This window comes from Aotus nancymaae, unplaced genomic scaffold (assembly GCF_030222135.1).
Source record: "Aotus nancymaae isolate 86718 unplaced genomic scaffold, 86718_ANA_hifiasm-v0.15.2.pri h1tg000051l, whole genome shotgun sequence".
Classification (NCBI taxonomy): domain Eukaryota; kingdom Metazoa; phylum Chordata; class Mammalia; order Primates; family Aotidae; genus Aotus; species Aotus nancymaae.
Genome location: NW_026988465.1, coordinates 8,611,640 through 8,623,887, shown reverse-complemented (window position 1 = coordinate 8,623,887; position 12,248 = coordinate 8,611,640). Strand labels below are relative to the sequence as shown.

The following is a 12,248-nucleotide window of genomic DNA, read 5'->3' as shown; positions in this document are numbered from 1 at the left end:
TTCAACAGGACAGTTTAAATCTAAAACAAATCCTCCCTAAAAATGCACTGTTCTCTGTCAGGACACAGAATCTGGCTCTGTCTTTGAAACGGAGGTGACTGAACTTACTACCAAAATTTCTAGCAAAGTCTGGAAGGACATTATCCCTCTATGTGCAGACAATACATGAAAGAGGCCAGTGGGACAAAGGTTATTTGCTAAGTGCTCACTATGTGCAACATGAGATGTCATTCCATTTTACTAATGTGGGAACCGACTGCTGCAGAAGTTAAATGACTTGGACAAGCTCAATTACTAAATGGTAGTGCAGGAATTTAAAACCAAGTCTCATGTCACAAGGCCAATTGCATTATGTGAGTGTAACACTTCTATCTCAGCAAGTTGACCAACTATAAACTAAATGTCACTAAGAAAGCATAGACTATTATATTAGATACTAAGATCCCATGGCTTGCACCTGTAATCCCAGCTATTCAAGAGGCTGAGGCAAGAGGATTGCTTAAGGCCAGGAGTTGAAGGCTAGCCTGGGCAACCCACAGTGTGACTCTCTCTAATTAATAAATAAAATACATTAGACAAAAATAAATAAATTAGATAAAACTATTTTGCATTAAGAGTTGGAATTTAAGAAAAATATATAAATCAAAGTCCAGATTAATGACTTACAAAAATCATAAACTAAAGTAATTTTCTAATATGTAAACAACCCTGAAACTTATCTTAAGAATTCTTCGGAAAGTTAAATTGGCTAGTGATGACATGAAGAAACCTTCATTTTTCTCATATTTAATTTTCTTGTGTGCATTTATTTTGGAAAAAAAATAACATTAAATGAATCATGTGGAAATAAGTCCAAACGTAACAGTTAATTCGAGTTCACAGGTAATGTCCAAGGCAAAAAAAAAAAAAAAAAAAAGAAGGAGAAAAATAAAATAGAACCACAGCACCATCTAGTGACAGAACTCTTGCTTTACAAGAAAACCACCTAATGCAATTACATTTTGCAAATCAGTTCCTAGAAACATCTGAGCCTGAAGAGTATTCATAAAATTGTTCAAAAGAAGAATGTCTACTGACAATGAATCATCAAAAATTAAGAGCAGACAGGATAGATTCTTCTAAGTTTCCATTTGGAAGCTAAAGGCAAACCCAATTTTTACTCCAAAAGAGTAGGTGCCATGGGTCCTGTTTACTTTCCCCTCTGTGCCCAGAAGCTTTACGTACTATTTTATGAGCTAATAAGGGTTGGAAGCCGGGCATAGTAGCACACACCTGTAATCCCAGCTACTCAGGACGCCAAAGGGAAGGACTGCTTTAGCCCAGGAGTTCAAGACCAACCTGGGCAACATAGTGAATGACCCACTCTCAAAAATAAAATAACGGTTCAACCGCAAAACACAGATGGTGTAAGGACCTATTCAGTAAATCTGAAATGTTTCTCCACAAGTCTGACTAGGACTAATTCACGATGGTAAACACGAGGCTCAGTGTAAGACTCAAGCATCTTCCTTGAGATTAGCATTACCATGAAGAAAGCATCATTACAAGGAAGCATCTTCCTTCTAATTACCTTTCCCTGTAGTCTTGTCAATGTAGGTTGTGATAAATCTGAAATGTACTAGTCAGGTGTGGTGGTGCACACCGTAGTCCTAGCTACTGGGAAGGCTGAGGAGGAAGGATCACTTGAGCCCAGGAGGTCAAGGCTGCAGTGAGCTAATTACACCACTGCACTTCAGACTGGGCAAGAGTCAGACCTCATCAATCACTCATTCAATCTAAAATAAGTAAATCTGAAATGTAATGTCTCCTTTGAATACTCAGCAAATAAAATGCCCAGAGAAACTTTTTTTTAATTGCAAAAATATTACTTCAAGAGCCAAGAAATAGAAAACTTTTTTGGGATCTCAAGATTTACATTTTGTCCAAGATGTTGATTCATGGCCAGGGAGACAATATATTGGATAACTTTATGATTATTATTAAATGGATTAAAAAAATTACCAAGGAAGAAGAAAATACATTTCCACTGAGTAATTACGTGGAGTGACTGTATCAGTGTATGTGAAAAAGTGTTTACCTCCATTACGCTTGCGCAATGTTTCAAGTGAAGCTAGTTTTCATTCCAGCAAGATTTTAAACATTTACAGTGACTGGCTACAGCAGCTCCAATCTCTTTGCAGGCAAGATAGTAGCTGAACCTAGGTGGGTATGTAGCACTTCTCTGATAAATCCCTAACAAAAATTCAAAATATGCATGAATTTGACAATTCAAATCCTGAGTTGGCAATTTTTCAAAAGCACATAATTTCATCTGGTTTTTGACAATAATGAGATACTATCTCATTACAGGTAAAAACTGCCAAAATACTCTGTAGAAACCAACACAACAGAGTTGAGGAGAAGCACAGGTAATAGAGCAAGAAAACCCCAGCCCGGCAATTATCAGCTCTGTGACCTTGAGAAGATTCCTACCTTCTCTTAACTTCAAATGCTTCATCTGTAAAACGGGGATTAAACATATCACCTGAAGGGTTATCTTAAGTGTTAAAGAAAACATATGAAGTATCTAACAGATAACAGCACTCAATAAATGGTAGCTCTTTATTAAAACTGATAGCATCCTTCTTTAAACAGTAACTCAGTAGACGCTATGTGGCCCAGGACCGGTCCTAGGCAAATCTATTAACTAGACTTTATGCCTCTCACCTTTTAAGCACTACCTCCTAAATCTGTAGGTAAAACTGACCCAGAAAAATTGACAAAAAGGCAATAGAAGACATTTGAGTCCACAGTGAATGAACTGAAAAGATACATCACCAAGAGTCAAACACCCCATAAAGCTTTCAAAGACAGGTTTATTTATATATAAGTGCATGAAATTGAATACAGAAACTTTATTAAAATACTGTATATTACAAATTTTTAATCCAATAAATTCTGTGTAATGACAGTTAAGTGCTGGATTCACTTTTAACAGTTGTTTTGTGTGTATCAGTAAAGAGTTCACCCTGTATATTACAAAGAGGAGAGCCACATGTGGACCACAGAAATGGTCCTGTGATCAGACACTGAATGACAGTAATTGTGCATCTTTTCCTTAAAGCAATGAATTGGAACCTAGATCTTATCTTTGTAGACCTACTTTCTATAATTAAAAATAACTTGCATATGTTTATTGCTGCCCTTTGAAGAAAATGAGAATGGTGGAAAATAATTTAAAGATCAACATCTCTAAGGCTAAACTGATGCTTACTGCAATTAAAATACTTAAAATTCACTGCAAAATTTGTGTTCTCCAGGAAATTATGCTATATACACAATGAGATTTGTACATGAATTGGGAAATAAAAAATTGCTTATATAAAATTAAAAATCAATAATATACAATATTTACAGCTTGTTAGGTATTATATATAAACATAGTTTTTAAAATAATCCTTCAAAATTAAACTGTTTTATGTAAACATGCAGTACACATACTCATACAGTATATAGTCTTAACAGAAGGGGGAAATTGTGTTCACATAACATAGGGTACTTCATCAAATATGCCTTTGTTTTTGTGTATTACCCCTCCAACATTTTTTCTCCTGTCTTTAAGCTTCACAGTACATTTAGTATTTCTATAGTAAAAATAAATCCCTGATGGTAAACATATTTCTAAAGGTTAAAGTGTGTGCCCTGTACTACAGTATAAAACTAACACTGTTCACTAGAAGTTTACAACAAAACTAAATTTTAAAACCCCACATTTAATTTTCTTAACTACATTTTTTCCATTTCATACTTACTTGGAAAAAGAAAAAATAGAGAAAAATACCACATCATGAAAATATAATGAAAGTAGCTGTCATCTGTCACAGTCAATGATTAAGTAACTGATTGACATTGAACCATATAAAGTTAGTAGCCACTACCTGTTAGGCTTCCTAAACTCTGAATTCCCAGTCACGGGTGACGTGTACCTAGCCAACTCACTGGTGCCAATCCTGAATCTTGCTAAATCCACTTTGCACAAGTATCTTAACTTACAAGGCACTAAAGCATCACTTAGCTTTTAAAACCTGCCTGTGACGTACTAAATGATTCATCAGTGGTCTGAGAGTTAACACAGTTTGAAAGTGAGACTTTTAATACCTGTCAGGTAAACTATATTTTTGCTATTTAAATAAAGACATTTTAGCTAGTTGACTTTAAGATAAAGTTGATTCCTAATCTCAGAATAACTAGAATCAGGGGCTAATACTTATGGTAAAATCCAATGAATTTTACCAAGTTAGATGGCTAAAACAAAAAATACTGTTGAATTTCCTATTTGTTCATCTAAATGTGTGGGGCTCACATGTGAATGTGTGTATTGGCAAGAGGGCCAAATCTTTTCAAAAATGCCGCCATTGTAAATGCATCCTACATCACAAACACTGACAAAGTGTCAACTGTTAAGACTATCAACTCATCTGCTATTGAAAGTAAATCATTTTTTATGATGAGTTACTCAACAAGTGCCTCTATTTTGCTTTCTATGGAGAAAACTTTAAAATGTTCCATTCCAAAGATATTTAACAATGATGTGTAAATAATTTAAAAACAAGAGAGACTTCATCATCAGTGGTCCTCTTACACTAATACTCATTTAAACAGGGCTCTAAGAAAAGTGATTGCTTAATTCGGCATGACAGAATAAAATTTTCAAAGTGGTGATTTTTGGTAATTACCAATTTATATCTAAGAGAGTGTTACAGTTACACGACTCAGATGATTGATTACGCACCATAATTCCTCTTCCTGTGTATTTGTGTCAAACTGCCTTTCAGTTTCAGTTATCCACTTAAATACATTCCCAAAAAGGGGAAAGTCATATTACTACCAAAAGTAGATACATGTGGTGCACTACCTAATCTTAAAAACGTATGTACGAGGTTCATGCTCTTCTGACTTGCCTAAACCATTTACTTTTCAAAGATTAGAGCTGCATAACTGTAGGTGTTAAGAATATTCTTTCCTATACCAGCTCCTTGGATTCTACCAACAAACTATACATATGTTTAAACTATAACATACGACACCTATATGGAAAGAGGAGGAAGATTTTTAGAAAACTGCTAAATCTGTTCTCAAAATCAGGGAAGAGTTATTATGTCAGTTCAACACATGTGGAATAAACGTAAAGAATGTGAAAACAACTTCCCTAAACTCAGGGTAAGAGATGATTATAGTTCATAGTTCAGTTCACTCAGAAATGTGTTTCTACTAATTTAGTAAAGTATTATCTGATATATCTCCACAATGACTAAAAATACTTCAGATATTAAGCATTATTTCCCCCCAATTCACGGATACCTTTTTAGATAACTAATTCAGCAACCTTCTTAACAACACTGTACCACCTACACAGAACAGCACTCCTTAGTGAGAAGAGCAAAGCTGTTACCACACACATGAAAATCGTAATACAATTTCAGAACACACAGTGGTCAGTGAAGCCTCACATGTAAAGAAACACAGCATGTGTAAACATGCAGTATATATACTCATCCAGTGTAGTTTATAGTCCTAACAAAAGGGTTGAAACTGTGTTCACAAGATGTAGGGCGCTTCGTCAAATATGTTGTTTTTGTGTGTTACCTCTCCAAGTATTATAATTTTTAATCAAATAATGTCCTTTTTATCCTGAAGAGTCTTCTTCCAAGATGTTATAACAAGGACAGGAAAGCTAAGAAAGATTATAAAACCATTTGATTATTGGTCCATTTTAACCATTCAGAGTTTCACCTCAATTATTAAAAGAAATAGTAATTTACCCAGTTACCCAACAAGTGTTACCAAATTTATCTGCAATCTCAATCTGCTAGAATTTCTTCAGTAATTTTCCTCGTTCCTTACATCTTGAAAACAAATAATGACTGCAGAGATTCTGATTGAGACTGAGAGAAAAATCTGTAGTGTCAAGAGTGAAGTGGTTTGAGAAGATTTCAGAAATTGCTCCAGGCATCTTGTTACTCCTTGAACTATATGATGGACATAAATTTAAAATAATGGTAAAGTTAAAAAAAATAAACAAAATAACATCTAGGGCTTAAGCACCCTTGGCCCGTGGAAGAAAGGACTTGGTAGACACTGAATGTCCTTCCATTTTTCTAAAGAATTGGTACTACACTGTAGAGCCAAATGCCCAGGGCTGGTAGAAGAAACAGACATATAGAAGGCAGAGGGGCTATATATAACTCTTACTTTTCAAGAAGAATAATTTGCAAATAGCAGAAAGTCAATGAATCAAAATGGCAGAATGAATCCAAGGGAAGTAAGTGGGATTAGGTAAAGGAGTAAAGGCTGACTACCTCTCTACCCTTTTTCTATTTTAACCAGCGGTCAACAGAATTAATTTAGTCCCACTTGCACTGGCCATTTCTACCAGCACAAATTCACAAAAGGATCTTAAAGATCTGCTGATTTTAAAAGAAAAGGTGAAGAGGAGATGAAGCAAGATTATAAGAAAATGTTTTTAGTTTCTTTCCTAAAATATATATAAGGAAAATATAGAAATAAAAGAAAACTGAATTTTGCAAAACAATATATTCAATTGTTAATGCAATTGCAAAATGTAATTTAAAAAAATTCTAGAGATTATCCTTTGATCATTTACTGTCAAATACATACTGTCAAATACATTCATAAACAATCTCACATAATCCTCACAATAACTACATGAGGTATTAGTCACATTTTACAGAGTATGAATTGAGGCTCAGAGAGGTTAAATGATTTGCTCAAGGTCAAAAAGTTGACAAGTGACAGAGTCTTAATTCAACCTGTGTTGCTGGCTTGGAGTCTAGTATTCTCTTCACTAGGTCACAACCATGATATCTCAGTTATGGAAATTCTATTTAGTGGATGAACCAGGAAACTGAGAATCTGGAGGGATAAAACAGGCTAACTCCCAACTAAAATCAGGAAGCAAAATGATGTCCCAAACTTTTTAGGATTTAAAATCATCTTGCTAGCTCTTGGTGGACTCAAGATCAAGAATCCCATCTTGGTAATTCTTGTTCTTACTAGAGAAAATACTTGGTACAGCGCTTTACACGGCGGATCCACAAAAAGTGTTTACAAAATGGAATTACTTGGTGTGTGAGTGGCAGTTGGGTACACGATATGGCAGCCCCACTTTCTTCATTAGAGGTTCTTTGAAGACCTTTTCCACAACACCCCGTTCCTTATATCACAAATACAAGATATACAAGCCAACTCATTTCTTTATTTCTCTCATTTAAAGTACAAACAAAACCCTTATACTTTTTTGAGCAGTGGAAATGTATGCTACAAATACTAAAAAAAGTATATTGGGTAACAAACTGTAACACTGTTTGGTAAACATTAAGATCTAAAAGAATAATAATTCAGCTACAAGCCCTGAATATAGCCATCATTTAGGACTTTGCTTATCCTAGGCAAGATAGGGTATTACCTTGGAACTGTCCCATGGAAAAGACTACCTGTTCCTCTTCTTTTAAAGTTTTAAGCGTTATTTGTAGTTTATTTGAGGCCCCCTGACTAGCTGTGATCTGTGGGTATTTTTAATCAGTGTGATAAATAATAATTAGTTTGGGCATATATGAGTTCCTTCTTTGGGGAACTAATTTCACTATTAGCAATATTTTATTAAACATTTTAAAATAAAGGAGTGTCCACTATAAAGGATCCTCCCTCCCTTCTTGTATTTGTCACAAAGAAAATTTACTGCTAAATCACATATAAATTTTAACAAAGTATAACCCAAATACATCAATAAGGGCTTTTGTCATGTCCCAATTCCAGCTCTATTAAGTGAAGACAATTTTCCCAAAATTCAAAATTCTCAAACATCCTCAAACCTATTTAAAAGATCATTACACTGAACAAATTTTCCACTAGAACATGAAAGTGTTCATTGAAAAAAAGCTTTCCAAGTAAACTGTATTCATATATAGCAGCACTCTATATACGTATATAATGATATACATATGTGTGTGTGTATATATATATCATTAAACATTTCTTGTGTCTATAGGAAAGCTACTTTTAAAAAATCTCAGCATATAAACAGCTATTAAGACAATTCATAAATTCACACTATTCAACTGCATCTCAAAACATCAAAAGAGTGACGCTGCACAAAATCCCAATGGAAGTAACTGAAAACAGCAAAGAAACCAAAAATAACCACTAAAATTAAAAGTACACACGCACAATTCATAACGTAAAGCAACTTGATGATGAGATAACTGCAGGGCACTCTACATACAAACTAATTATTCACCATTCAATTATACTTTCATTCTAGAGTAAAAACAAGAGTTAACTCTTTGGTCCACACATTAGTACATTTAATGTATCCAAGTTATTTTCTGGTTAATTTTGGATTATGAATCATGCTCCATATTACTTTACCATAACTTTCTTAAATCATAAAATAACTATATGTTAAAATAAGTATTCATTCTATAGATCTGAAACAATTTCCACATGCTATTGGTAATTCCTCTGGAAGAACATGAATGCTTTAAATTATTGACAGAGTAGCCAAAGTAAAGGAAGAACACAATCAGGTCTAGCAGAAAAGGAAAAATCAGATTGACTTGGAAAAGTTATGCCTAAATTTAATTTGTAAAAACATCAGGAATATAAAGAACACGTGAAAACAATTTCAGGCTTGTACATAATAAAAAGAATCCATTTTAAGATTTACTTCAAAGATCCATGCATAGTTGCTTGTTTTTTTTAAAAACAAATTTCCAAGCCACAGTGATAGTAAATCCCCCAAATTTGCAATTGCAATGCAACTGCAAAAGATAATTTTAAAAAATTCTAGAGACTATCAATTGATGATTTACTGTCAAATACATACTGCTTTGCCATTCATAATGGTAAACTGGTAAAAGTACTGCTTTCCCAACTTCTCATTGATAAGTTGTGGATATATTCTGCTTCTGGGTAGAGAAAAAGTGATGCAGGTAACAAAGTTCTTAAATTTGAATGGGATATTAGAGAAGCCTACTTTTATAGCAAATTGGATTAAACAGCAAGGCTACCAGATTTTTTTTAATTATCCTTAACTTCATATTCTCTGCAATGGCTCCTACTTTGAGTTAGCACATTATAACTGTATCTGGTGCCAAAAAAATCTCATTGGAAGACCAGTTCAACCCTACTTCCTATACTCTTGCAATTACGTATTGCCAAAACCTCTTAAAATGTTTTATATAAAGGACATTTCCACTTTAATATATGCCCTCACTGATTCTTCCAGTAAACTTAAACTTAAATCATAATATAAATCAAGAACTGAACAACTGAAATAAATTACTCAAATACACGTTCAATACTGCATTGATATGCTGAGACTAACTGCCAAACTTTAAAATTACCTACTATATTCCCCAATTTTTACTTAGCAAAATTATGACGTTACCACATATCCAAAGAACAGTTATTACTCTTTCTATATAACATACTTGTTACTTATCTACAAATGAGGTCTTTATTTCCAGAGCCTAATTTAGGCCACTCTCTAAAAACAGTTAATACTCCAGAATGAAAGACTGTTTACGTTTTGTCAAAAATCAAGATATATGCAACATGTAATATAATCCCACCGAGATACTAGTTATAAAGATGTTTCGTCCATGAGATACAAGGCAAAAACTTTCTTTAGAAGGGTCAAAGAATGCAACATGCATTTCAGACTTTTTTTCTTACAAAATTTTTAAGAAAATTTTCAAATTACATTTTTATGACACACAAACTACAATCAATGTGTATGACCCTTAAAGTTTCTGAATTTGTATAGAATATTTATGCATGAGGGAAACTGTTATTGAAGTTAGTGAAAAGTATGCACCCTATGGAGCCACTCTGAGTTCTTAAAACATTTGAGCTAGTCTTCCATTAAGAAGACACATCTTCCACATCAATTAAGTAATACCTAAACATATTGAAGCCCTAAATCCCAGAAATGTGCAACATTAAAAACCAATTAATTTCTCTCATATTAAACAATTCGGTATTTAGCACTCATACGGGATTTAGTGTTACAGAACAAAAATCTTAGTACATTACCTGAATTCATGTCAAATATGTTCACAGCACTTAGCTACATCTACACTTGCAAATTGTCACATGATCAATGTTAACAAAAAGAAAAAAGTTTGGCACGTATATCAATACCTCGAAACATCCCTGTAACTTAACACAACACTGTTAAAAACGATGATTTCAACACCAATGTTAACCTGATAGGCAGCTAAACAAGGTGCTTTTTCTTGTAACTTTACATAGTGTCTTAATGCACCTTGCCTGGGACAGAGGCACATAAGGTGCAGTGCGGTAGTGCAATCACTTGAACACCAGAGGGCAATCTTTCCACACAGCTCAAGGCCTTCCTTATGCTTTGACCTGCTCAGTCCACATTCTTGCACAACTTCATTTCCACTTTTAACAATGCCGTTTTCAGGGAATCTGTACATCTGTTTCCTTATATGAAGTAAGACATTCTCACAGAAACCTCAAAGTGTAGCGAGGATCCTTGAAAAGGAGATGATTAATGTCAATACAGTCTGTCCAACGCCCCATACCAGCGCTTCCAAAGGGGCCATGTTCTTCCCAGCTACTCTGTAAATGCCCGCTACTGCTGCACCTAAGGAGAAATGAAGGGACACATTCACTCACTTTATAACACACTGCATGGCTGCACCTTAAGAGCTCTTTTCATTTCCTCAAAACAACATTAAGTCATCATTCTCATTTTATCCACTTTCTATGAAAAAGTTTCCCTGTGATTGGTGAAAGTCACAATTTACCATAATACATTTAGCCACTTATTTGAAAAACAGACTTTTCTAGTCAACCAAAAGATACGTATTTATGGTATATGCTGCATACTTGATAGTAAACGTGTTCATAAAAAATGAATAATTCCTTATTGCAACCTCTCATCTGGGCATTCAATTAGCTAGACCTCTGTAGCATTTTTGTAAACATAATATACTGATAATTATAAATGATAATGCAGAAAAATAATGTAATTTCTAAATTATTAATAACTATTTTAATATTAAAGCTATCTTTTTTGAATAAAATGAATTCTTAAATGTCATGTAAACTATAACACCTGACTAATCCATCTCACAATCTACCATATAAAATAGTTCATTGCTTTTTAAATAAAGCATCCAACTCTAAGTTATTTGGAGACCAGTATCTTGACATCTAATAAGAATGGAAAATGAACTTGACATCTATTCTAGGGAGGTTCTTTAGGTAATGTACACTTCCAAGAACAGGAGAATCTCAGCATATCAGGAACCTCAGTACCCATCTGATTCAACATCTGATCTTCACAGAACAACCCTAATGATGTGGTATCTAAGTGGCTAACTTTAAAAGTACATTTAGGAACCATAAAGGAGGTAACATTTACATTATAATGTGATGTCTCACAGATTGAGATGGCCTGAAAACTTTTTTTTTTTTTTTGAAATGGAGTCTCACTCTGTTGCCCAGGCTGAGAGCGAGGTGGCGTGATCTCGGCTCACTGCAACCTCTGCCTCCCAGGTTCAAGCAATTCTCCCGCCTCAGCCTCCTGAGTAGTTGGGTTTACGGGTGTGCGCCACCATGCCCGGCTAAAGTCTGTATTGTTAGTAGAGATGGGGTTTCACCATGTTGGTCAGGCTGGTCTCAAACTCTTGACCTCATGAGCCGCCTGCCTCAGCCTCTCAAAGTGCTGGGAATAAAGGCATAAGCCACTGTGCCTGGCCAGTCTGAAAACTATTTTCCTAGAAAAACTGTCTACATATCCTAAAATGGTTACATAAAAGAACATAGAAGAGAAGTTATCTGAAGACACTGAATTGACAATTACAATTAAGACTGAAACCTAGTCATGAAAATTAGGATAATTTTTACTTGTCAACTTAGAAAAAAATTAGCTAAAGATTAATTCTTTATACTTCTCTCGAAATCTTCCAAATAAACATAATTGTATTGCTCTATAAGAGATGTAAACAGGAAAAGCAAACTATTAACCTAACCCAAGAATTTTCATATACATGATTTAAAATAAAAGGAAATTAGTGTACTTACCATATACTATGTATCTTGCTAGCAACTTTACAAATATTATCATATTTAAATATCATACCACCCCCTCAGTATTAATATCTAATTTAAAGATGAAAAAAACAGAGGTTCAGAGAGGTTCAGTAGCCCCAGGA

General features: G+C 34.3%; 1 protein-coding gene across 1 annotated transcript in view; it reads right to left on the bottom strand.

The window, feature by feature from the left end:
• Positions 1-7,815: 7,815 nt before the first annotated feature.
• TMEM170B (transmembrane protein 170B) overlaps positions 7,816-12,248 on the bottom strand; it is a 33,785-nt gene continuing 29,352 nt past the window's right edge. Inside the window, exon 3 of the mRNA XM_012440347.3 lies at positions 7,816-10,672. Within this exon, the coding sequence (XP_012295770.1) occupies positions 10,542-10,672 (131 nt within the window). The 3' untranslated portion in view covers positions 7,816-10,541. The remainder of the gene's footprint in view (positions 10,673-12,248) is intronic.